At 46.6% G+C, this 24,921-nt stretch overlaps 1 protein-coding gene across 1 annotated transcript; it reads right to left on the reverse strand.

The window, feature by feature from the left end:
* Positions 1 to 23,109: 23,109 nt before the first annotated feature.
* LOC129333985 (mas-related G-protein coupled receptor member H-like) lies at positions 23,110 to 24,066 on the reverse strand. Its single transcript, XM_054985909.1, has one exon. It carries the CDS (start codon positions 24,064 to 24,066, stop codon positions 23,110 to 23,112), a length of 957 nt encoding a protein of 318 aa, XP_054841884.1.
* Positions 24,067 to 24,921: the final 855 nt, after the last annotated feature.

Raw genomic sequence — 24,921 nt, forward strand, 5'->3', positions numbered from 1 at the left:
CTCAAAGTTCTCCGCCACATCTGGTGTCTCCCCTTCTGGAGCCTTTGCCCTGCCGAGGCTTGGTTAATTCAAAGTTTTAAGCAGCGAAGGGAGCAGTGTAAAAGCTCCAGAAGAGGAGACAATCAAGCATGCCAAAGGCGGTGGAGGTCTGTGAGAGAATCCATCCCCTCTGCAGCAATCTCTGCTGGCTCTGTCTTTCAAAACTATGCTTCCCAGCTAATATTGCTTCTCCCGTCACTTGACAGACACATGTCCTAGCACCTCGTGTAGAGAGACTCAGCCTCACCTACCTCACAGGGTTGTTGTGGTTAGGATGACATGGAGTAGGGGAGAATGAGATTGGAATAACTTTAGGTACCACGTGGAGAGAAAAGTTCAGTTTAAATATCTAAAATAAAATGATCAAGATTTGAGTCCAGTGCCACCTTAAAAACCTCTGGTTGCGATCCCATGCTGTTTTAGACTGGAGAGGTGAAACTGCCAGAGCCTTCGGAAAGGTGAAGATGAAATTAACAAACCCTCTGAGGAGCAATCTCAGCCGGCTATGTCTTTTTAAACTACACTTCCTGGCTAATATTAGGTCTTCCTACACTTGATGAACACGCACTAAGGCATCTCATGTAGCAAGAGACTCTCAGTTCACGGAGACGTTATTCTGTAAGAGTCTACCTGATGAGTACATTGCTGTTGGATTGCCCTGGTGTCTTGGTGCCCTTGAAGTCTAGAGTCTGAGACTTCTTTTTGGAATCTGCCAAGCTCTTCAGAGATGATAAAGGGTGCTTGTGGATTATGGAATGAGGAGGTCAGGAAAGCTCCCAGTCCCTTGGTTTTCTGCAAACTATGCACATCTGAATTATTCAGAAGGGCTTTTTTACTCAGTTAATGGGGCTGTGCTATAAGAAATGGTCTTCTTGATGGCTTGGTAAAGGACAAGGTCTGTAAACTATTTCTCAGCAAGAAAAATGGACTAAAATTAAATAAATAAAATAAGGACCAAGAGTCTCCAAGTTCTCCTAATGGTAGCTAAAATCTAACACTTCAAACAGACTCTACGCAAGACGCCTCAGCACGTGTTTGTCAAGTGTAGGGAGAAGCAATGTTAGTAGGGAAACATAGTTAAAAAGACAGTGCTGGCAAAGATTGCTTTGCTAATTTCATCTTCTCCCCAAAGGCTCTCTCAATTTCACCTCTCCAGTCTAAAACTGTGTGGGATCATAACCAGTGAGGAATGGAAATGGGCTTGAGCTGCCTTCCAGAGCTGGGCTTGGACCTGGAGAGGTTATAAAGGGCTGAGGTTTGCCTTCTGGCATTTCACAGCCCCTTCATACAGCCCAGTGTATAGCAAAGCCTTTGCCCTGCCGCTGGCTCTGTCTTTTTAAACTACATTTCCCAGCTAACATTGTGACACGTGTTCTTCAAGTGTCAGATGTCTCATGTAGAGAGACTCACAGTTAAAGGCATTGTTAGGTGCCACTAGAATTGGTAAATGAGCAATTAAAGCTTTTCAAAGAACGGGACTAAATAATTTCATCTGGTAAGCAATACCTCATTAAGACCCTATTAAAGGGTGGGTTCCCCCCCCTTCACACAGATTGCAACCCTAGCTGCCACATGACAAGTATTTCTACCCACCCACTGCAACCCAATGTGCAAACATTAGTAGGTAATAAATGTTTATCTTCATTACTGAAAAGCGTCAGCTGCTGATTTTTGACACACGACCAATGTTAAATGCATAAGAACACGCTGGTGTGCCCCCCCCCCCATCACTTGTGTGGACTTTTTCCGCTGGTCAGCTGGCAATCTGCCAAAGGGCTCTGTTTTTCTTCTGCAATCCAACCCCAACTTTCCCTTTGGACCAATCAACTGCACTTGAGAACATCTGTCTCTATCGCAGGGATAACCGCTATTTGCGAATCATCCCATTCAAAGTGCTGTGAGTCTTGTCATGTCTTCTCCCCCCTGCCTCTCCTTTCTCATCAATATTCATAGAGAGCAAAATGATTTTACCTGCAAAATTAGAATGACCTACTTGATAAGCCTATGATAAAAGACATCGCTGACTTCAGCAAAGAGCATGTCGTAGCCTCCAAAGGAAACTTGATCAAACAAGAATCATTTGTTCAGAAGGTAGTTGGGAGAACATAGAACTTGGCTGCTTGACTACCTCAGGCAGAGTTTGACAATAGGGAAGGGCAACTGTACCTGTTCCATAGTTGAGGTTGCCAATGGTCCAGAAAACCATGCCTTGGCATACTCCTATGCCTTCAGAACTCTGCAGATGAAGAGTGAATGGAGAGATACATTACCCCATGCCAGTGTCTGCACAGGAAACTGACAAGGAACAATGTCCACAGAAACGTTAGCACTCACTGTGCTCAAAGCAACTTTACATGATTAAACAATTTTTACAAAGTGCAAATGCCTCCTATTTCTACAATAATTACATGATATCTTCAAGTACAAATACATAAATAACAGCAGCGCAGTGCAGCAATGGTAACTGCAGTACAACTCAGTTCACGTAAAGTTATTTTACTCATTCAATTAATTTTCCTTCCAGTCATTCCCCAGGTGATAAGGGCTCCGGGGTGGGGAGTGAAGACCGCCACGCTCAATCTGGGGCCGGCTACGGATGCAGATTTCGTGCCACCTTCATCAGGAGCGTGCCATTGATATCCCACGGAAAACTATCACCATCATATCTCTCTTTCCACCTGGTTAGTAAATCGCAAATTCTCTTCCACGTCAGCCATCCGTTTTTTCCAAGTGTCTGCACAGGAGCAGAGACAAGTCTAAAAGTTGGCAACTATTGCTTTAAAAGAGCAGGCTTCCCTTACTACCCCAATCTCCTAGCTATACCATGATGAGAGCACTAGGCTAAGGGCAAAAACAGTCATTATATGAGTCACAGAACTCCATCCGTCTGTGAAAACTAAATTGTATGTGCATGCTTCTGCCATTTGGGACATTGGCAAGGAAGAGAATATTTCCCTCTGAGCTCTGCTCAGTTTTGTTCACTGAAACTGGGATCCCTTGAACTGTTAGGGTGGAGTGTAGTCTTTTCAAAACCTACCCAAAGGAAGAGGAGATGCCCTTTGTCCTCATGTAGGATGCCCCAGTAGAGCTGCAATTCTTACAGCTGCCCTAGGTCCGTATGAAAGCCAGAGAAATGAATATATTCTTCCTCTTTCACAACCACTGTTTCTGCATGGGGGATCCTGATCTGGATGCTGTTGGTTCTCTCGTGTTGCACCACGTCTCCCCCGCAGCAGCCTTGGAGCACAAGATGATGGTTGCTGCTGCCCTGGCAATTGGTTTGCAGGCATGGATTCTCTACGGGATGCTGAGGGGTCCAGGGAACTGCCCAAGACTCTTCTGTCTACAGCAGTCTCCTTTGCACTTGCCATGGAGGCTGGCAAGGAGGGAAGGTGAGAAGGATGACATCAGAGTGGGGGAGGAGATTACAATTTTATTGACTGCAGATTTCTCAGGCATTGACACAGTATGAGTGTTGGGATTTAGCAAGTGTTTTTGTTTCAGTCATGAAAGAGTTAAACTGTTTGTAAACTTGTTTGCCTGTAATCACTTAGGCCTCGAGTAAGGATCCCCGCCACGGAAAGGGGAGTCATTAGTCTTAATGAAGTAGAATTAGGGTTTTCTATTGGGCAACCTGTTTATTGGGGGGGACAATTAAGTGATGCTACATACTGAAATTTTATTGCTCTTTGTTCAGACTCTCTCAGGGCCAAGCTACACATGATGAATGACACTTGAATGGCAAGTGGATTGAGTGGAGGGCAAGTGAACAGGGAGAAATACACTTGCCGTTCAAGTGTCATTCGTCATGTGTAGCTTGGCCCTCAGTCAGTCTTTAAGATACCTTTTCTAGCAAGATGTAGTCAGTCTAGCCATTTCTTATTTTCAGTCCATGTAACCCTAATTTTATCTTTTACATAGTAAAGTATTCTTACAGAGTTATACTGGAGAGTGTGTCTGTTCTCATTAATTCCATTGTGCAATCTCTTCCTTAAACTCTTCTAATCTTCCAACAATGAGCAGGGAACGGCAGGTGTGGTTGCCAGCCTAACTGCTGGCAGCAAGCCAATCAGCTCTTCTGTTGGGGGTTCTCATGGACAGGCAAGAAGTGGCAGACTCTGCTATTCATGCCCGTCACCAGCATCTTGGGAATGTGGTCAGCATACTTGACCTGAAGGTGTCATTGAGTCCCTGAAGGCACTCCCTTTTGGATCCTGCAGACATCTCACCCATCCACAGCTCTGTTCTGTGTTTTACAGCCCAGTCCCTAAACACCATCCCACCAGCTGTGATGATAAAAAGCATATGAAACTGCACACTCTATAATTCTATGCCAGCATTCCTTGGCTATAAGGAAGGCAGAAGCCCCAGATTCCTTGGCCAGTTGCAGCACTGGGTGAAATTCCTTCCTGGCTCTGCCAACCAACAGCTGCCTCAAGGCCACAGCAAGGACCATTAGAATCACCACCAGAAAAATATTAAATTTGGAAGAGGGAGGGCAGCTAGGATTTCCAGCAAAGAAGCTGAGCTGCCCTTCCTCATCCTTCTATAAAGGATGGGCATAGGCATAAAAAGGAGGGCTAGGGATCCTGACGGTGTTTTGCCATCTTCTGGGCATTGAGCAGTGGTCACTGGGGGTGTGGGGTGGGGAGGTAGTTGTGAATTTCCTGTATTGTGCAGGGGGTTGGACTAGATGACCCTGGAGGCACCTTCCATCCCTATGATTCTATGAAAAGCTTCCTGGCCACACCCACCCACAGCATCCCAGGCAGCCACCAAAAGGAAGGGTGGAGCTACGGATAGCAGCAGAGGACTCTCAGGGCCAAGCTACACATGACGAATGACACTTGAACGGCAAGTGGATTGAGTGGAGGGCAAGTGAACAGGGAGAAATACACTTGCCATTCAAGTGTCATTCGTCATGTGTAGCTTGGCCCTAGGTTAAGACTTGCTGAGAAGCAAAGAACAAAAGCTCTTTCAGCTCCTTTTCTTCCCCCGTTTCCCAGGACAAGGGAAGGGAGCTTGACTCTTGAAAGCTTATGCCATGAACATTCAGTTGGTCTCTAAGGTGCTACTGGACTCAAATCTTGCTTTTCTACTGCAGACCGACATGGCTACCCACCTGATCCTGTCAAAAGGAAAATAATTTAAAAGCTTGGATTGCCTACAGGCAAGATGAGTTCAGTTCTTGGGTTCCCTATTTTCCACAGTTGGGTGGAAGTAAGCCCAGATGCTGTATATGACCTCTGCAAATTCCTGGATTCTCTCACAGGAGCAAATGAGCCAGCCTGCCTGGCTAGGAATCAGACCAGTTGTTGAGACTGTAGGAGCCCAAGCTTGTGTGCCTGCCAATCTGCAACCAGCTCCCTAGCTGCAGAACTTGCTCATGCAAAGTTTATATGGTGGTTGTAGGGGCTCCAGTTAAGAGGAGGGCATCCAAACTGTGTGTGGATAAAAATCTGTTAACTTTGGAGGCCAAACCTGGTCCTGATTCATTCAAGCATCAGCACATGTGAAAGATCCTGTCTCTATGCATTTTTGACTCAATAACATGACAAAAGAATTCCTCCTCCAAATGATAAATGACTTAGCAGTTGAGTGTATGTTAGTTGTGCTGATTAAGGTTAAACACTCTCTTTTTTATTATTTTTATGAGATGTTTCCAAATATAACACAAAATGCAAATACAAAATACAACATGACATCTGTAACATAACAACATTCCATACTCCCAACTACAGGTGGGCACAAATTGCAATACGAAGCAAAAAAATGCATGAACCAGGCTGATTCGTGGTTCGTGAAAATGTGGTTCGTGGGGCTGCATTTTCCACAAACTCCCTGACTTTTTGGGCCCGGTTTGTCAGCTTCGTAAGTGGTTTGTGAAGCCAGACAGGCTGGCGTCACTGCCTACATGGGGCATGTGAAACTGACAGCCTGGTTCGCCTGCCACCAGGGAGCAGCGGGAGAAGGAGGCTGTCACTTTTGCACACCCCACACTGGCGTCAGCTGATTGGCTGAACCCAGCGTGGGGTGTGCAAAAGTGACAGCCTCCTTCTCCTGCTGCTTGCTGGTGGCAGGAGAACAGGGCTGTCACTTTTGCACACCCCACACTGGGTTCAGCTGATCAGCAGAACTCAGCTCAGGGTGTGTGAAACTGACAGCCCCCTTCTCCTGCCGCCCATGAGCAGCAGGAGAATGGGGCAGTCACTTTTACACGCCCCACCAATGAACCATGAATCAGGTGGAACGCCGACGAACCATGAAACACATCGTTCAGGGTTTTTTTGGTTCGTGCCCATGTCTACTCCCAACTAAAGAAACAGGTATTGTAATTCATAAAATACTGAATGATACCTTATTATTCCAAACGTAAACAATGCCCAACACTCAAATCATAAGATTTTTTATCAAGTTAAAGAATTTTCAGATGTCATGGTCGATCTTCAGGGTGGGGGGCTTGTTGCTATGATCTGGATTTATTACCTCCTGCTTTTTGTGACCCTTGCCCTGCAGATACTTCAAACCTGATTCATCTTTGCTTGTCATGTGCTGGCATGAGGAGGTCTTAACGCCGTGACCTGCACAATCTGCTTTATTCCTCTTTTGTATGTTGTAAAGTCTGGCCTGCGGAAAAGTTCTGATGAACTTGAAAAGCTTGCGCACTTCTTTGTGTCATTGGCTTGGTCCTTACAATAGGTACTGTCATGGATTGCATTCTTGGCTTTGTTGGATTTTACATTTGGACCCATACAACCGCAAACAACTTGTCTAATCTTCCCAGTCTGCCTACAGGGTGTATGGAACTACTTATTTGCTGTACATGGCCTCGTATTCCTTTCATAACTAGAGTTGTCAATTACCCATTTGTGGCAGGAGACCTCCCACCAATCGGGCTTACCTTTACACCCTTCTTCTTTGAAGTGGTGGGAGAAAGATCCAGGGCCGGAGATGACATTTGGCAACATGTCACATCTGCCTGAAAAGTGGGATGTGACAGTGTTGTACACACACTTGTACCTTACACAGAGAGTAAAAGGTCTCCTCATGCCCAAAGCTCGTCAGAGCTACAATAGCAATGCAAAGCAATTAATACCTTTTGGTTAATTAGAATATTTGTTATTCTACTGGCTCAGAAACTACAATGGCCACCATTGGTGTGATGGTAGCCACCTACAGATGTCCAGGGGTATCCACATTGGAAGAAGCAACTTAGGTCAATAGCACAATTATAATATTACTCGATACTCATTTCTTATCTCATATGTCCTTGGCTTATCTCTAGAAGGGTACATCTTACTTCCTTTCTCACGCATCTCTCTCTTGGGCTTCTCATTCATGTCCATTCCTTTGGTCAATGTAACATTTAATAACGGCACCCCGGTGTCACTTCTTGCAACCTTGGGGGCTTCAAGCGAGGAATATTTCTATGGACTCCATGGGAGGAGAGCTGCTGGAATGCGCTTGTGATAACATTAAGTCCCCATCTCCTTTGGTTTTTCTCTCTCAGCCTTGAGAGATGTTTCTAATCTTAGCTTGCTTTCATTGCAACATTTTGCATGGACAGTTTCACAAAGGGGATTTCTGTATCAAGTAAGTAACAGGTGTCAGGAATCAAACAGGCACTCATTAAGCTTATTGAGTGCAATCTACTGATAGCAAGCTTCACAGTGCTTTGATCTTACATTTCACAGTGATTTACGTGTGTAACATACATTCTGCTTTGGTCTTTTGTTTCAAGTTTCATTTTCTTGCAAGTTGCGTTACAAGTGCTACATTAGCTCCTGAGAATAGTAAAAGTGCATAATACTGAAAGGCACAGAAAAGGTATATAAAATCGCCTTCATTAAATCCATACCCCACAACAACACCATGTTGGACAATGTTCTGCTTGTCCTACCAAACTTCTTGTAATTGTCTGCCCTCCTTTATAAAGCTTTCTATACAGCACTGAACTTATACCATGCTCCCACCTGCTGCACTCCCTATGCTACTTATGAGTCACCTAGTTTTAATAATTTTGGTTTTGAATCTTATTATTCTGGTTTTGCTATTTCTAATCTGCTCTTGAGCATTTTTGGAGAACGTAGCTAATAAGGCCTCTATAGCCAGGTGAGCCTGATCTTGTCAGATCTCAGAAGCTAAGCCGGGTTGGCCTTGGTAAGTAATTGGATGGGAGACCTCCAACAAAGACCAGGGTAGCAGAGGCAGGCTAATGGTAAACCACCTCTGATAGTCTCTTGCCATGAAAACCCCACCAGGGGTCACCATAAGTCAGCTATGACTTGAGGGCATCACACACATATACACACAAGAAACAGCAACAAATTCTCTCAGCCCTTCAAAGTATGTAGCCCATTGGTTTGGTTCTATTCTTTGGAGATCCTGAGATTTTAGTCGTTCCAATTTTAGTATATGTACTGCTGAAGCGAGATTTTAGTCTATTTCCGTGGCCACAGAAACCCCAAGATTCCAGAGTAGTTGTGGCTCAGTTGCAGCCTTCTAAGTCCAGTGAAGTCAAGCATCTTTCTCTACCCCTTTTATGTTTCTTCACCCCAGAATTGTTTTAAAAAGTCTTTAATCACAAGTCTTTTTTGAAATGGAAAACCTATCAGAAGCCCCCCGCAGATATTATATCTACCAGCACAAGAAGAAATAATAAGTGATCCACTCTTTTTAGTAAATTCTCTTTTGCCACATCTGGAAAGTATTTTTTTCTAAAGAAACAAGAGGAAAAGCAAAACCTTTTTGTAATATCATGACCATTTCCTTTCCCCCTCCCCTTACTACCTTTGTCTTGTATCTACTTTGGTCGTTAATAAATAACGCCTAGCATTTGGGGCAAGATTTCCCAGTATTTCCAGTATGGTTTTACCTTCGCGTTTTTACAAAACATTAAAGCATCCACTGTGGCATGTCCAGTATATGCTGGAAGTGATGTAAACATGCTGGCATGAAACTCGGGTACGTTCCTATCCCTTCCCCATTTCCTCCTTCCAGCAGCCCAGGCACCAGTGGGCAACGACGTGAGATGGCATCTCTGAATTCTTCTTTTTCTCCCTCTCTGAGCTATCTTCACAGGGTTTTTTTGCAATTCTATCTCCTGGTCTACAGGATAAAAGACATTTCCTCAGGATTCTGCTGGCATCCAGACTGTGTATCCATTCTACAACCACAACCTGACATTGGTTCTCTTCTCTCCCCTCCCCCATCACTATCCTATTGATTGATTGATTGGATTTATTTGTTGGATTTATATCCCACCCTCTCTGCAAGTGGGCATAAAACCACAATTTCAAGAAGGTATATACACAGTAAGTACAATAAATTACAGTTTAAAATAATAAAAAAACAATAAAATATCATACATAGCATTCTGAGTAGACAGATCTCATTAGACAATGGAGCAGAACAAAACAGGTAAGAGACCAGCAGGATAGTTCTTCAGCTCCTCAACCATTCTCATAGCTCTGGCAGAACAGTTATGTTTTATAGGCCTGGTGGATCAGTAATAAGTCCTGCAGGGCCCAGGTCTCAACTACCAGCCTTCCTTAAAACTCGGGCAGAAAAGAATGCTAGGTAAGGGCCAAACTACGAGTGATGAATGAAACAGGTTGGACTCTTGTCAGCTTCCCTCAAGTTTTGATGGGAAATGTAGGCAGCTTGGTGGAATGTTGAACAAGTGACAGTTGAAAAGTCCATTGGACAGCAGTTGGAGAGCCAAGCTGCAAGACCAGGATGCCTACATTTCCCATCTAAACTTGAGGGAAGCTGACAAGTGTCCAACCTGTGTCACCCACACCTAGTGGAGAGCTAGGCATGGTATGTAACCTTTTGGATCAAGACTGGATCCAAGCAGACTTTGGATCCTCTACTGTCTCAAACAGTCCAGGGCCCTGATGGCCACAGAGGTGAGTCCTTCTGAGGAAGAAATGGTGGAAAGACATGGTGGCACTACATGCACAGCTAATATGCTCCACAACTACTTCACAATCAAAATGCACAGATCAATAACACCATGCACCTGTGCAATGCAACACATACAGATGGTTTGGGGCTGTGAGCACTCACTGGGGTGGTGGATCTGTTGATGACTTCACTACAACAGGTCCTAAAAACTGCTGATATTGCACTCAAGCCCATCCTGCCTCAAACACAGTCCTGTTTTGAGGGTAGAGCAAAGGAGCTGCAGGGCTGCCAAATGGCCTGGCTGGCAATGATTCGGCCCATGTGCCAGGGTTACCGCATACATTACCGGGTGGGATAATGTTTTGAGTAGCATCCCTCCTCTCACATATATCATTCTGTCCAGTGCTGGCACCAATCCCTTTAGGGAAGACATCTGGTTCCTGAAAGACAGCCACCAAATTTTTTTGTCCATTGTTGCTCTGGTGAAAATTAATATCTTTATCCTGTAGGCACAAATGCATAAGAATCAAATGATTTGGAAGGGAATGGATACAGCTGCTCTCTCCTCTTGCAGGTGTGGAAATGGCCACCGCTATAAATTATCCCTAAAGCTGGCACACAGCATTGTGAAAGGTTCCTAAACATCACTCCCTCATCTGTCACCAAAATCTGGCACTGCTGGTTGCAGATTTCAGGGCTTGTCATCAATATGATAATTTATGGTGCATTGCTGTCTTGAACTAAATTTAGGAACACGTACGAGGCAGTCGATTGAGAAGCCTAATCAATTGTGGAACATTGTCAGGGTTTTTTTTTTCTCCCCTTAACCTTTCCTGGGGTGGGGGTGAGAGATGAATATTTCTACTAAGGGAAAAGGAGTAGGTGAGAATGTATCAGGGCAGAGAAAAGACATAATGCTGCAAATGTATTGGAACAGGTGGCAATTGTTTAGAGAAAAGAGAGGATACGAAGATCTAGTGGAGGGTTTCGTATTTAGGGTTTCCTGGAATGGGTTCTTATGTTCTGTTTAATAGGGGGGAGGGGCAGTCACTGTGGTATTGTTCTAATCCCATTTAAATCAATGTATTTAGGAGGATGAACCCTAGGCCAGCTTGATCTCATCAGATCTTAGAAACTAAGAAGAGTCAGCCCTGGTTATTTCTTGGATGGGAGACCGCTCAGAGTCTCTCTGCATGAGACGTCTTACACGGGGATGCTCAAGTGTACGTAAACGTAAGGTTAGCCAGGAAGCATAGTTTAAAAGGCTCTGTCAGTTTCAAATCTCTACATGAGGGTAGGTTAAAAAGACAGAGCCGGTGGAGATCTGTCCTCAGAGGGTTTGTTAATTTCATCTTCATCTCCTTCAAGGGAAGGTGAAATTGACAGAGCCTTTGGGGAGGCGAAGATGAAATTAGCAAAACCTCAGAGGAACTATCTCTGCGAGCTCTGTCTTAAACTACACTTCCCAGCTAACATTGCCTCTCCCTATACTTGAGTATTCTCCTGTAAGATGTCTCCTGTAGAGAGACTTGTCTTGGGTCTCTAAGCAGAGGCAATGCCAAGCCACCTCTTGTTTGCCCCTTGCCTTGGAAACCATACAAGTTTACCATAAGTCAGCTGTGACTTGACAGCAAAAAACAAACAAACCCTACTCTATTTAGGATTGTACTGATTGTGTCCTCTGGTATCTGCTTATGTTTTTTTCTTTCAAGATTAGGTCTTTTGGTAAGCCCACCCAATCCAGATCTGATGGCAGAGGATGTCATCACTGTCCTACATAGTTAGGATTGCAGGATTTGAGTCCAGTGGCACCTTAGAGAGCAACAACATTTTCAGGGAATAAGCTTTCAAGACTCAAAGTTCCCTTCTTCAGAGCTTTGACTCTCAAAAGCATATTCCTTGAAAAATCCAGGTGCTTGTGGACTCAAATCCTGCTTTTCAACAGCAGAATAACATGGCTTCCTATTTGAAACTATAGTCAGAATTGGCTCCACTGTTATGTCAATGATGGCATGTAATGGCAGGGCAGTGATGGCAAGTAAGGGTAGGGGAAATGAACAAGGGATCATTTCGGCAGGAAGTGCTGAATGAATTCTGAAATATTCCATAGTGGCTTGGAAAAAGTTTACCAAGAAAATTGTGAGCAGGCTCTACTTTGCTCTATTTTTTAGTCTAGACTGTGGAACCTAATTCTTAAAATCAGTGCGCCTGCTGACCATCCTGAAAAAATCATCTAAAATTTCAATCATGTGATGTTTGGGAAAGTGGCAGGCAGTGGCCAATGGATCACACACACCTCACACATACCCACACCAAACACACAAAGACTTCATAATGGACAGAAAATGTAGGGATACTTCCGATCTTGGTGGGATTTTGTGATTACAGGTAGTTGTGAGTGCTCCATCGCCGTTGGTATGCTCCTTTAAATTAAGGGACATGTAGGAAGAATAAGAAGGTGAGGGAGAAGGAACACAAAATATAAAAGAGCAACTGGTTAGAGAATTAGGCAAAGGCTCTGGAATAATGAGAACTTAAAAAAATTCTAAAGGTGCTTTGTGAGTTGATCTATGAATAGAAATTACTTCATTATCATGTTGGCTTTTGATATTTTCAAGTTAGGACTGCATGATTCCAGGAAGGGGGGGGGATGGTGAGGCTGTCTCCCCACCCCCGCTTTTCCTTCAAGAAATACTTAAAAAAAAAAAACATGAAACAAGAGCACTTTTTTTCTCTTGCATTCAAAGTATGGAAAGAAGGCGCTGTCTTAAATCTCTCACCCTTTGTGGTACTGAAAGTCAAGTGACAAAACTAATTTGGAGTTCCCCTGCTCAGGGGAAAAAATATTGGAGGAATTTTGAAGCAAGCCAAGATATTTTCAATAACATTGGTGAAATTTTTGAAATGTGTGTGTGTTGTGGGGGGGGGGGCAGTCTGTGTTATGGATGAATGAATAGTACTTAGTATCTTTGTTTATATTTTTGTTCTCTGATTCTCATTTAAGGTTGTCAACCTCCAGGTGAGGCAGAATTACAACGGATCTCTGGACTATAGAGATCAGTTCCCTGAAGGAACTGGTTGCTTTGGAAGGTGGACTGTATGGTATTATAACACTCTGAAGTCCCTTCCCTTCATAAATTCTGCCCTTCCCAGGCTCCACCCTGAAAAAATCCAGGAATTTTCCAACCCACAGTTGGCAACCCTACTGCCTCATTAGCAAGGAAATAGTCCCCCCCCCCCCGCTCTCTCGCTCTCTCTCATGATGACTACAAATCAAATCTTCTCCAGCCATCATTTCCAGTTGAGGGACTTGAAATCTGAAGTTTCCTCTTCTTCCCATGGCAGTTTGTACGGGAGGAAAAAATACTCATCATTTCCTGCAGAGTATGAGAACTAAGAAAGACATGATTTATAATTACAAGATGGGCTCCAGAGATTTATTATCTCGATCTTAATGAGCCCCCTGCTGGTGGAGAATCCCTGCTCTTTTCAGATGTAAAGTTTATTGCTTTGGGAAGCAGGGAAGCTGGTAAGGGATATTGGTGTCTGCATAGCCTTTGGGAGAGGGTTGATCCCCCCCCCACATGTTCCTATGGAGCACTCAAGAAGCGCTGTTAAAATGGCTTTTGAGATAATTTTTAACTTATATTTTTACATTTCGACCCTACCTCCGTGCAGCGTTCGCTGTGGAGGAGGGGGTCGCTTATTGCTCTCCTGGAAGGAGGGAGAGCAGACGCTTTCCCGGGCATCCGGGTAAGCGGTGCGGTGGGCGGAGCCTAGGAGCCGTTTGCTGCGGCTCTGCCCACGCACCTCCAGTTGCGTTTTTGTGCTCGGAGGAGACAGACGTGTTTCCTCCGAGCTGTAGGCGACGGCGGCGGCGGTAGCAGCGAGGGTTGGAGGACCCTGAGGCGGCTGGGTGCTGCTGCTGCCTTAGTGCTGGGCAGCGGGGAAGCAGCGGCGGTGGCGGCAGCGCATCGGGCGGCTCGGGAGCGGCTGGCGCGGCCTGCAGAGCGCCCCTGTGCGAGGCGGCGTTGCGGCCGGCATCGGCTGGCTACGGGGCCGCGTTTTTTCACCGGCAGTTGGAGGCCGGTGCTCAGGGGCACCGAGTCCAGGCCTGTAGGGGGGTGTGGGCATTGTTGGTGTCTCTGGGGGAGGCGGTGGTTGGCTCAATGGGCGCCTTTCTCATTACTTGAGGAGGGTGGGGGTGTAGGTGTTAACGCACAGACCCGGTATTACGTGTGCACCAGGGGGATATTGATTGCAGATAACCCCCCCCCATTCTATATCGGGTGGTGGTAGTTGTGGGGGAAGGAGCCGTTGGGCCTGGTTTTCCTAGCCTGATAGGCAGTGGCCATTTTGTGGTTTATTAGCAGGTTTAGTGGCGGCCATCTTAGGTGCAGGGGGGTGGCTGTTGTAGCCTTGAGATGCCTTCGAAAAAAGGGAGTGGCCCTTCAAAGGGCAAAAAGCCTGCGGCTAAGGCCCCGGCTAAAAGGCCTGTGCCTGCTGGGTCTTCTTCCGATGAGGACTCCGAGGCTGTTAGCCAGCAAGAGATACTGAGAAGGCTGGCTGCTCTAGAGAAGGGTACTGGGGCCTCTGCTGGGGTTGTAGGTGGTGGAGAGCGATCTAGACCAGTCCGAGGTGCAGCTAGGGATGCTGTTAATAAGGAGATCCTTAGACGCCTTTCTGCATTGGAAAGTTCTGCAGGTACTGCTGCCAAGGAATCCGGTGGAGCCAGTGGGTCGGCAAGCCTGAGTGACGCTGGTACAACGCAGACAGTTGATTTGGAGCAGGAGGCTATGGTGGATCCGACGCCGGTTGCTTTGGCAGTGGAGCCCGGGGAAGGTAATGCCAAACAGGTTGCACCACACAACACTTTCCCTTGGCCTTGGGGACAGGTGGACGCCTTTGGGAATCAAAGGTTGGCTGCCAGTTACCCACAGTGGCCTGCGGCATGGGCGGCGGGTTCACAGTGTCCATGGGTAGGGACAGGGTTTGGAGCGGCAGGTTCCCAGCAGAATATTCCTGTTCAGTCTGCCTGGGGTGGTGTTGATCCTGCGGGGGGACAGCATCAGGCCGGGGCGTGGCCCGGGTTTCAAGGAAGCCCTTGGGGTTTTTATCCGTACGCCCCGTTGGCATATGGAAATGTCCCTTTTAATGCTCTTCCCTTCGGGGATGCGGCTCTGCCGCTGGGTGACCATTTAACTCAGGCAACGCGCGACAAGATAGTTAAGGGAGAATATGTTGACGTCTTTTCTCTTCTTTTCCGGGAGTTGGAAAAGAAGGACAAGGAGGACTTGGATGACAGGGATAAGGAGAGGCTGAAGAGGAGGCGCGTTGATAGGAATTGGCATAATTGGCTCCCAGGTTTCTTGATTTATGCCGGGGTGTTGGTGAGGGCTCAGCCGCACAGGGCGGTGGCGCTTTTTCAGTACTTAGACATAATATATAAGGGTTATACTGGCTTCTCAGGTGCTGCTTGGATGCAGTACGATGAGGAGTTCAGGATGAGGGCGGCCCTTAACCCCAGCATACCTTGGGACAGGATCCACCAGCAGCTGTGGCTGTCGGTAATGTCTCCATCTAAGCCCAACGTTGGGGATCGCTCGGATAGTGGGCATGTTGTGCAGCGGTCAGCATCCGTGGTGTCATCCAATACCCGCTTGGCAGCGGGGCAGCCGGTTCAACCCCGGCTGTTATGTTGGGAATTCGCCTTTAAAGGGACCTGTTCTCGTAAGCCGTGCAGGTTCAGGCATGAGTGCCCCTCCTGTGCCGGTTCCCACCCCTACAATTCCTGCCCTAAGGCGCGACAGGGTGGTGCAGGCAGGGGACCTGGAGGTGGCGGAGCCAGTAAGCAGCAAGCTCCTGGTAAAGGGGCCCAGCCCAATAAGGCTGAAGGTCCTTAGGCAGCTTTTGCTGGCTTACCCACGTAGGCATGACACGTTATTTTTGTTGCAAGGTTTTTCTGTTGGGTTTAGGATACCTGTTCAAGGGAGACGTTCTCCTTATATGTGTACAAATTTACGTTCTGTTGTGGGGATGGAGGATGTTGTTCGTAATAAGATAGCGAAGGAGTGCGCTGAGGGCCGGGTGTTGGGCCCCTTTGACACCCCTCCAGTTCCCAATTTGAGGGTTTCCCCATTAGGTGTGGTGCCTAAAAAGGCGGTAGGAGAGTTCCGCCTGATTCATCACCTCTCTTTTCCCAGGGGTGAGTCTGTGAACGATGCTATCCCGGAGCAGTTATGCTCGGTTCGTTACACATCTTTTGATCAGGCGGTTAAGGTGGTGCGCCGCTGTGGCCTGGGGGCGGAGTTAGCGAAATGCGACATTAAGTCAGCCTTTCGCCTTCTTCCAGTGCACCCCGATGATTTTGAGCTGCTGGGTTTTCATTTTGAGGGAAAGTATTATATGGATCGTGCCCTGCCCATGGGCTGTTCCATTTCATGCGCGACGTTTGAATGTTTTAGTTCCTTTTTGGAGTGGGAATTGCAGCGCCGAGCAGGTAACAACAATTCCTGTCATTATTTGGATGATTTTATGTTTTCTGGTGAGGCTGGGACCGGGCAGTGTGCCCGGTCGCTCAGCATTTTCGTGAAGCTAGCGGAAGAGCTAGGTGTTCCACTAGCGGGGGAGAAAACGGAGGGTCCCTCTTCAGTTTTGACATTTTTGGGCATCGAGATAGATACCCTGCAGCAGTGTTTTCGGCTTCCTCTGGACAAGGTGTTAGACCTCAAGAATAGGCTTCGGGAATTTAAGGGGCAGCGTAAGGTGTCCCTGGTAGAGCTCCAGCAGCTTGTGGGTCACCTGAATTTCGCGTGCAAGGCCGTGGCGCCGGGTCGGGCCTTTTTGCGGCGGTTTTGCGACGCCATGTCGGCTCTGCGAGCCCCACATCATCGCATCAGGATTTCTAAGGGGATGCGGGATGATTTGGACGTTTGGTCCGACTTCCTGGAGGGCTATAATGGGGTTACTTTCTGGAGGGAGGACTTGCTCCTGGAGGCGGACCTTCAGGTCATGTCTGATGCATCTGGGTCTACGGGTTTTGGGGTGTATTTCCGCAGACATTGGTGTGCGGAGCGATGGCCCCCTGAGTGGCATGATGTGGGTCTTGACAAAGACCTCACCTTTCTGGAGTTTTTCCCCCTTTTGGTGGCAGTGCGTCTGTGGGGAGCGGAGTTAGCCAACAGTGTCGTACATTTTTGGTGTGACAACATGGCGGTGGTTCAGGTGGTCAATTCCTTGACCTCTAGATCTGAGCGGGTAATGAGGTTGGTCCGGGCATTTACGTTACTGTGTTTGCAAAGGAACATTTGGTTTAGAGCCAAGCATGTTCCTGGTGTTAGCAACGGTGTGGCAGACGCTTTGTCTCGCCAACAGATGGGGCGGTTTTGGCAGCTTGCCCCGGAGGCGGATCTCATACCGGCGCAGATGCCATCGGACTTATGGCTCCTTGGGAGGCCGAAGCCTTCAGGGCCATAAGACTGGCGTTGGCTCCCAGTACGCGGCGCAACTACGACTGAGCGGTAGGGCAATTTGATGCATTTCGGGCTAGCGAGGGTCTGCAGCAGAGTTGGCCCATCCCCACTGAGCATCTGATGCGCTTTTGTGTCCATCAGAAGGGGCGTGGGCTGGCGGTTCGATCCATCAGGGGCCAGCTCGCCGGGTTGGCGTTTGTTAGCAAGGCTCGGGGGTTCTCTGAGGCCACGGGGGACTTCCGAGTTAGGAAGATGCTCGAGGGATGGTCGCGCGAAGCGGGTCCTCGGGTGGATGCTAGGGAACCTATATCACCCATGGTTTTGAAAGGATTGATTACTACCTGGGCTTCGATTTGTAGCTCACGGTATGAAGTTAGGTTATTTCATGCTGCGGCCCTCACGGCGTTTTTTGGGGCGCTGCGCGTCAGCGAGTTGGTGGTCCAGTCCAAGGTGGACAGGTCTGGCCGGGCTCTTATGGCTGGGGATGTGGAGTTCCGGGGAGAGGGTGTTTCCCTGGTGATTAGAAAATCCAAAACTGACCAAAGGCAGAAAGGGGTGACTGTTGATTTGGGTATTTGTGCTGACAGGGACTTATGCCCAGTGCGCGCCCTGCGGAGGTACCTGCGGGTTAGAGGGGATGACACGGGGGTGTTATTTTGCCATGAGGATGGTTCCCCTCTTACACGTTACCAATTTTGGGCAGTGACTGAGAGGGCGCTGGTGAAATTGGGGCTAGCGGGGGTGAAATTTGGAACCCATTCTTTTAGAATTGGGGCAGCATCCACTGCCGCAGCTATGGGGTATTCGGCCCAGGCCATTCAGGGGGTAGGCAGGTGGAAGTCATCTGCTTATCGGTCCTATGTTCGTTCTTTTAAGAGTTTGTGAGAGTTTACTAATTGATGTTTTCCTAGGTGCTGTGTCCTGCCGTGAGAAACGAAGAATTTTGATCTGCGGGCACAGTATGGTGTTTTGGGCGGCTCATCAGGCCAGGCGGTCAGCTGTCGGGTCGCAGCTGGGCCTGAGCGAGTGGGCTGTAGTGGAGTGGCAGGGCCGGCGGGGCCTGCGTTGGCCTGGTTTGTTGCCACTGTTGTTTGGGCGTAGTGGGCCTGTCCCGCACATCTTGGTTATTCATTTAGGGGGGAATGATTTGGGGTTCCTTCATGGGAGGGCCTTGTCACTGCAGGCCAAGTGGGACTTGCAGGAGATTCTGCAGAGGTGGCCCGATGTCCTTATAATGTGGTCCACTATGTTGCCTCGCAGGGTCTGGTGGGAGGCGAGGGACCGGCGAGCTATCGAAAGGGCTAGAATGAAGGCCAATCGGGCTATTCAGAAAGCCCTCGGGGAAGGTTTAGGGGTTTATTTGCCCCATCCAAGGATCAGGGCCGAGGTTGCCGGCCTCTATCGTAAGGATGGGGTTCACCTGTCTGAGGCCGGCAACCAAATTTTCCTCAATGACTTGCGGCAAGGTCTTCGGTTAGCCCTGGGCCAGTAGTGGGGCGCTAGGGCCTAAGCAGAGGCTTGGCCCTGGCGTTGGCGGGATAGAGTTGGGCTTTAGTCAGCGGGCCGGTGAGCACCCTTGGCGCTTCCCTAGGTGTGGGGAAGAGGGGTCTGCTAGGAGCGGCTGGTACTGCTTGTGACGGCTGCCAGCGCGCGTGGGCAGGCTGCCTAGGTAACCCCAAGTGCAAGTCCAGCCTCACTGCTGTACGGCTGAGGATTGGGAGCTTGGAAGGGGGAACCAATTTGCCAGGCTGTCCGGGTATCCTAGTCATCTTTTGGATGGTTAGCACCCGGGGCTTCGGGGCTCGCCCAGGCAGGTCAAGGCGGGGGTCTTTGGATTGACCACGTGGCTTGACCTGTACCGCTTTAACCTTGCCGCAGTTTGTTGAAAGTTAATGTTGAGGTTAATTTAATAAAGTGGCCCTTAGATCCAACACTGTTGTCTGTCTCTTCATTCCCACTAGGGGAGCAATTCGACCCTACCTCCGTGCAGCGTTCGCTGTGGAGGAGGGGGTCGCTTATTGCTCTCCTGGAAGGAGGGAGAGCAGACGCTTTCCCGGGCATCCGGGTAAGCGGTGCGGTGGGCGGAGCCTAGGAGCCGTTTGCTGCGGCTCTGCCCACGCACCTCCAGTTGCGTTTTTGTGCTCGGCCCACCCTCCTCACCCTGTTTTTGGTGTAGGTTTAACCGGTTGCCGTTTGGAGCCAGGTAGGAATTTTTTCCTCTCATCCTGATTGGCCCTGGATGGGGGGTTTTTCGCCTACCTTACACCAGGGCTTGTGTCTGGGAATTGGCTTAGGGTGGTGCTTGTTAGAACGTCCTGGCGGGATAGAGTTGGGCTTTAGTCAGCGGGCCGGTGAGCACCCTTGGCGCTTCCCTAGGTGTGGGGAAGAGGGGTCTGCTAGGAGCGGCTGGTACTGCTTGTGACGGCTGCCAGCGCGCGTGGGCAGGCTGCCTAGGTAACCCCAAGTGCAAGTCCAGCCTCACTGCTGTACGGCTGAGGATTGGGAGCTTGGAAGGGGGAACCAATTTGCCAGGCTGTCCGGGTATCCTAGTCATCTTTTGGATGGTTAGCACCCGGGGCTTCGGGGCTCGCCCAGGCAGGTCAAGGCGGGGGTCTTTGGATTGACCATGTGGCTTGACCTGTACCGCTTTAACCTTGCCGCAGTTTGTTGAAAGTTAATGTTGAGGTTAATTTAATAAAGTGGCCCTTAGATCCAACACTGTTGTCTGTCTCTTCATTCCCACTAGGGGAGCAATTGTTAGCCTCCTTTGTGGTCCCCTAAGGGTAGAAAGTGGGTGCAAATTTTGTAAATAAATAAATAAAATTTCATGGTTCATCAGGGACACTAAAGCCTCAAGGAGACTGCCCATAATCTCTGAGGGGTGGGGGGATTTAGTGGGTCCTGGGGAATCTCATCAGTTATACATTAATGTCACTTTCCATACACCTGGAAGTGGAAGTGATGCCAGTGTGTTGCAGGAGGGACGCTGGGACACTCTGGTATTTGGGCAAGACTCCACGGTTAAATCATAGAGTTTTAATAAATATCAAAGCATCCCTTGACAATTTGCTGGCATCACTTCCAGACATGGAGAGTGATGTCAGCATGGCAGCATGCTGATGACAGCTCCTCCCCACCGCCATTTCCTGCCATTTTCCCCATTAGCCAGGGTAAACCTGGGGTGTCCATAGATGTAATTCAGAGCCCTACATGGAATTCTCATGCAGATAAGTTCCATGAGTGCAAGTGTTCTTTCTTTTTCCATGGCCAACCAGTTTGGTGTAGTGGTTAAGAGTGTGGGACTCTAATCTGGAGAGCCAAGTTTGATTCCCCACTCCTCCGCTTGAAGCCAGCTGAGTGACCTTGGGTTAGTCACAGCTCTCTGGAGCTCTCTCAGCCCCACCCACCTTACAGGGGTTTTTGTTGTGGGGATAATAATGGCATACTTTGTAAACCGCTCTGAGTGGGTGTTAAGTCATCGTGAAGGGCAGTATATAAATTGAATGTTGTTGTTGTTGTTGTTATTAATACACCTTGTGAGTAGATTTGTGATGGATACACACACACACTTCTTTTCATACACCTCTTAATGCATTCTGTGTACACAATGGTGTTCTCAAGCTTGCTCTGAAAGCAAAGAATGCAGATATCTTGAAAAAAATATCATCCAGTCTAAGAATGGTCAATGCCTGGACATGAGACTACTGGAAGAACCTACCAACCCCACCTTCAGTTACATGATAGCTTCAGACTCATTCTTCTAAAATTTTGTTATTTTGGGAGCTTTACTAGTGTTTAGATTTCATAGATTTCTTAACATGCACCAGTATGGAGAAAATTCCCTCCACTGAGAGTATTTGAAGGTAACTTGTTCTCTTCCTAAAAAAGTTACTTGTCTTGCAGGAGTTTAATGAATATTAGGAGAGAAACTGTATGCAATTAGGCATGATTTGAATATCTTCAGAACTCACTTTATTTTACCAAGCTTTTTAACCTACATTCAACTACGTGGTGTAAGAATTTTGAAATCAAACATTAAAGCAGCATTAATTTAAAGCAGCATTCATTTAAAAGATCACAAGAATACAAGTATTAGGAATTCGAAAACACTTGTAAAAACAAACCAGAGATGTAGCAGCAATAAAAACATCCAAATTTTGAGGCTGACTGTGCAATTATAACTTCTGCCTATGTAGATTCCATGGGGCTAACTCAGAAACAGAACATGCAAGTCAAATTAATTTAAAAGAGAATTACTTAAAACCCTCCACTGTACAGAACAAGCTAAGAAAGATAACGCTAAGAAATCACAATAATGATGAAAAGAAATGTGCAGCAAAGAGTCTCTCTCTGAGTTTAAATACATAACATGTGCTTGCATACAAACACTTGCAAGTGTTGTGAGTCAAGTCCAGCTTCTCAAGTCCACCGAGATACTAGGTTCTTATAGATCACACGTCTTTCAAAAGGCAGAGAGTTCCAACAAACTGAATAAAAGAGTAACTAGACTGCAATTGACATCCTGAAAGGCATGGATCTGTAATAGCAATATAATTACAACAATAATACCAGTTATGCTAAGTATAACCTCTCTTTACAAATTAACTTTTCACATACATAGTTTCCCAGTTATCTTATACAATGTCCTAAGAGCCCTGAACTTATTCAACTTATTCAAGCTTATTCAAGCTAACTGACTCCACCCTCTTTGTGGTAAACCGATTAGTTCTTGGGGGTTACGCAATCCTAAACAGAGTTATACTCTTCTAAGTCCATTTAAATCAATAGGATTACAAGGTTGTAACTTTGCTTATTACCCTGCACAGTTGAACAAATAGATTAGTTTTCACTGTAGTTAAAGAGAAGTTAAAGAAGACATCCTGGGGACAGCAGTCCACATCGTTGGAGCAGTCACTAAAAAGGCCCTGTTCCAGGTGGATTTTAGTCTTGGAATCCTTTCAAGATAATAATCAGAGCAATCCCTCATCTACAGAGAAAAAGAGCAAAACAATTCTACAGGAGTTGACTGTTCAAGTACTAGAGCAAGAACTGGGTCTAGTATCACCTTAAAGACCAACTAGATTTCCAAGGTATGAGCTTTAAAGAATCAGAGCTCTCTTTTTCAGATACCTCAGAAAAAGGGAGTTTGTATTCTAAAGCTCTTATACATCAGGATTTTGAGGGTATAAGCTTTCGAGACTCAGAGCCCCCTTTTTCAGATACCAGGTATTGTCAGGTACTAGGTAACATGAAGCTCTGATCTGGATAGCCCAGGTGAGCCTGATCTCATCAGATCTCAGAAGCTAAGCAGGGTCAGCCTGGGTTAGTAATTGGATGGGAGACCTCCAACGAAGACCAGGAAACGAAGACCCGGAAAACCCACAACAACCATCGTTCTCTGGCCGTGAAAGCCTTCGACAATACATCGAAGACCAGGGTTGCAGAGGCAAACCACCTCTGTTAGCCTCTTGCCATGAAAACTCTGCCAAGTGCCCTCAACTTAGACTTGACAGAAATTTCCACTTCAGGTAACATGAAACTCCACTACCTGAGAACCCAGAGAGTAGCTACCAGTCTGAATATACAACAGTGAACCGAATGGTCTGATTTTGTACAAGGCAAATTTGTGTGTGTGTGTGCGTCCTCACTCCCACAACACTGTTGGCACAAGACTGTATAATGGAACGCTTTAAGAAGTCATCAAAACAGAGGTTGTTTTAGGGTTCTCTTCTTCATTTCTACGACTTCCATAACTATCCTCCTCTCTGAAAAACCTCCAGAGTGCATCCTTGAATCCTTGAATCCTTGTCCCGGACAGACGAGAAGCCCAATATCTCCCGAAGATGAAGTAAATAACAGGATTGATGCTGCTATTCATGCAGGTGAGCAAAAGGGTAACAGAGGAGAGTTTGTTCATAGAATTGGAAAATTTCACAAACAAACATATGGAAATTGCAGTGATAATAAAGAAAAGCAGTGAAAGCAAAATAGCCATATGAATTTTTCCATGTTGCCGAAGACGTGAATTACAACAGACCTTGATGAATAGAATCAGAGTAGAGATTACCATGACAGAAAAGAAAATCATAAAGGATATTATAATGATTGTGTTTGTTCCATTCCAACAACTGAAAAAAATTCCCAAAAATATACAGGATATACCCCAGAGGACAGTCGACACAATTGCAGAGAAATTCTTTGGGCGGTGGCATCGATGCCAAACTGGGAAAAGGATGACCAAACATCGATCGACACTCATGGCCGTAAGGAAATGAATGCTTGAGCATTGCACAAAGAAATACAGGTAAATCAAATGCTCGTATGTTTTAGAAATGGAAACACTGGAAGCAGGTTTAGGAGAAATCCAAGCACATATATACAAACTGACTGCAGCTATGAGGACACCAAAGTCAGCTACAGCTAAGTTCAAAATGTAGACAGAAAAGAAATTCCTCTTAATGCTGCAGCAGAGAAGACAGAATACAATTCCGTTCCCAATCAGGCCAAGTGTGCAGATCAAGATGATAAAACAAACTAATGTTTTGTCACTTAACAAACAGTTATCTATGTCTTTTAAATTTGTACATGGGTACTGATGGATAATAGCAGCTATGCAATCATCTAATGTTTTGTTCAGCTCAGTCATACTGACGGCGCCACTTTGTAGACACTGGTCTCTTCCACATACAGTTGTCTCAGCTGAAAGAAGCAGCAATTCCTCCTGTGAACACAAATGAGAAAGCAAAGTTTTCATGACAGGCAAGGGGAAGATCTGGGTAGTTTGAAGATAGTTTGCAGTGATAATACACGCATCAGACTTTGGGAAGGAACTCCAGTGTTCTGGCTCACAAACTCATGTCAGGAGGTTGCATTTGAAGTATACATTGACATGGGTCGCCAAAAGGCATGGCCTGCAATTAGTTACCTAACTAGTTAGGTAACTAACTAGTTACCTAAGTGCAGTCCAGTGATAAAGAGAGAAAGCGAGTGCACATTCTTGGCATCCTGTTTCCAAACCATCACTTTCAGCCAGCCAATATGTCAGGCACAAACCACTCTTCCCACTTCTCTTCTAAGGACCAATTTAGTAAAGAAGTTTCAGCCAGATGAAACCCAAAATACTAATTCATATAAACACTAACATGAAACTGCCTTATACTGAGTCAAACCATTGGTCCACCAAGGTTGATATTGTTTATTCTGACTAGCAGTGTCTTTCCAGAGTCTCAGGCAGAGGTCTTCCACATCTCCTACTAACCTGATCCTTTTAACTGGTGGTTGCGGATACCATGGACAGCCAAAAAGACAAATAAGTGGGTACTAGATCAAATCAAGCCTGACTTCCCCCTAGAAGCTAAAATAACAAAACTGAGGCTATCGTACTTTGGTCACATTATGAGAAGACAAAGTTGTCTGGAAAAGTCAATAATACTAAGAAAAGTAGAAGGCAGTAGGGAAAGAGGAAGACCCAAAGCGAGACATCTAGACTCAATAAAAGAAA

Source organism: Eublepharis macularius, chromosome 7 (genome assembly GCF_028583425.1).
Source record: "Eublepharis macularius isolate TG4126 chromosome 7, MPM_Emac_v1.0, whole genome shotgun sequence".
Lineage (NCBI taxonomy): Eukaryota > Metazoa > Chordata > Lepidosauria > Squamata > Eublepharidae > Eublepharis > Eublepharis macularius.

Excerpts from the sequence above, each read along its gene's own strand:
- LOC129333985 (XM_054985909.1), bottom strand. The coding sequence starts at position 24,066 with ATGACTGAGCTGAACAAAACATTAGATGATTGCATAGCTGCTATTATC.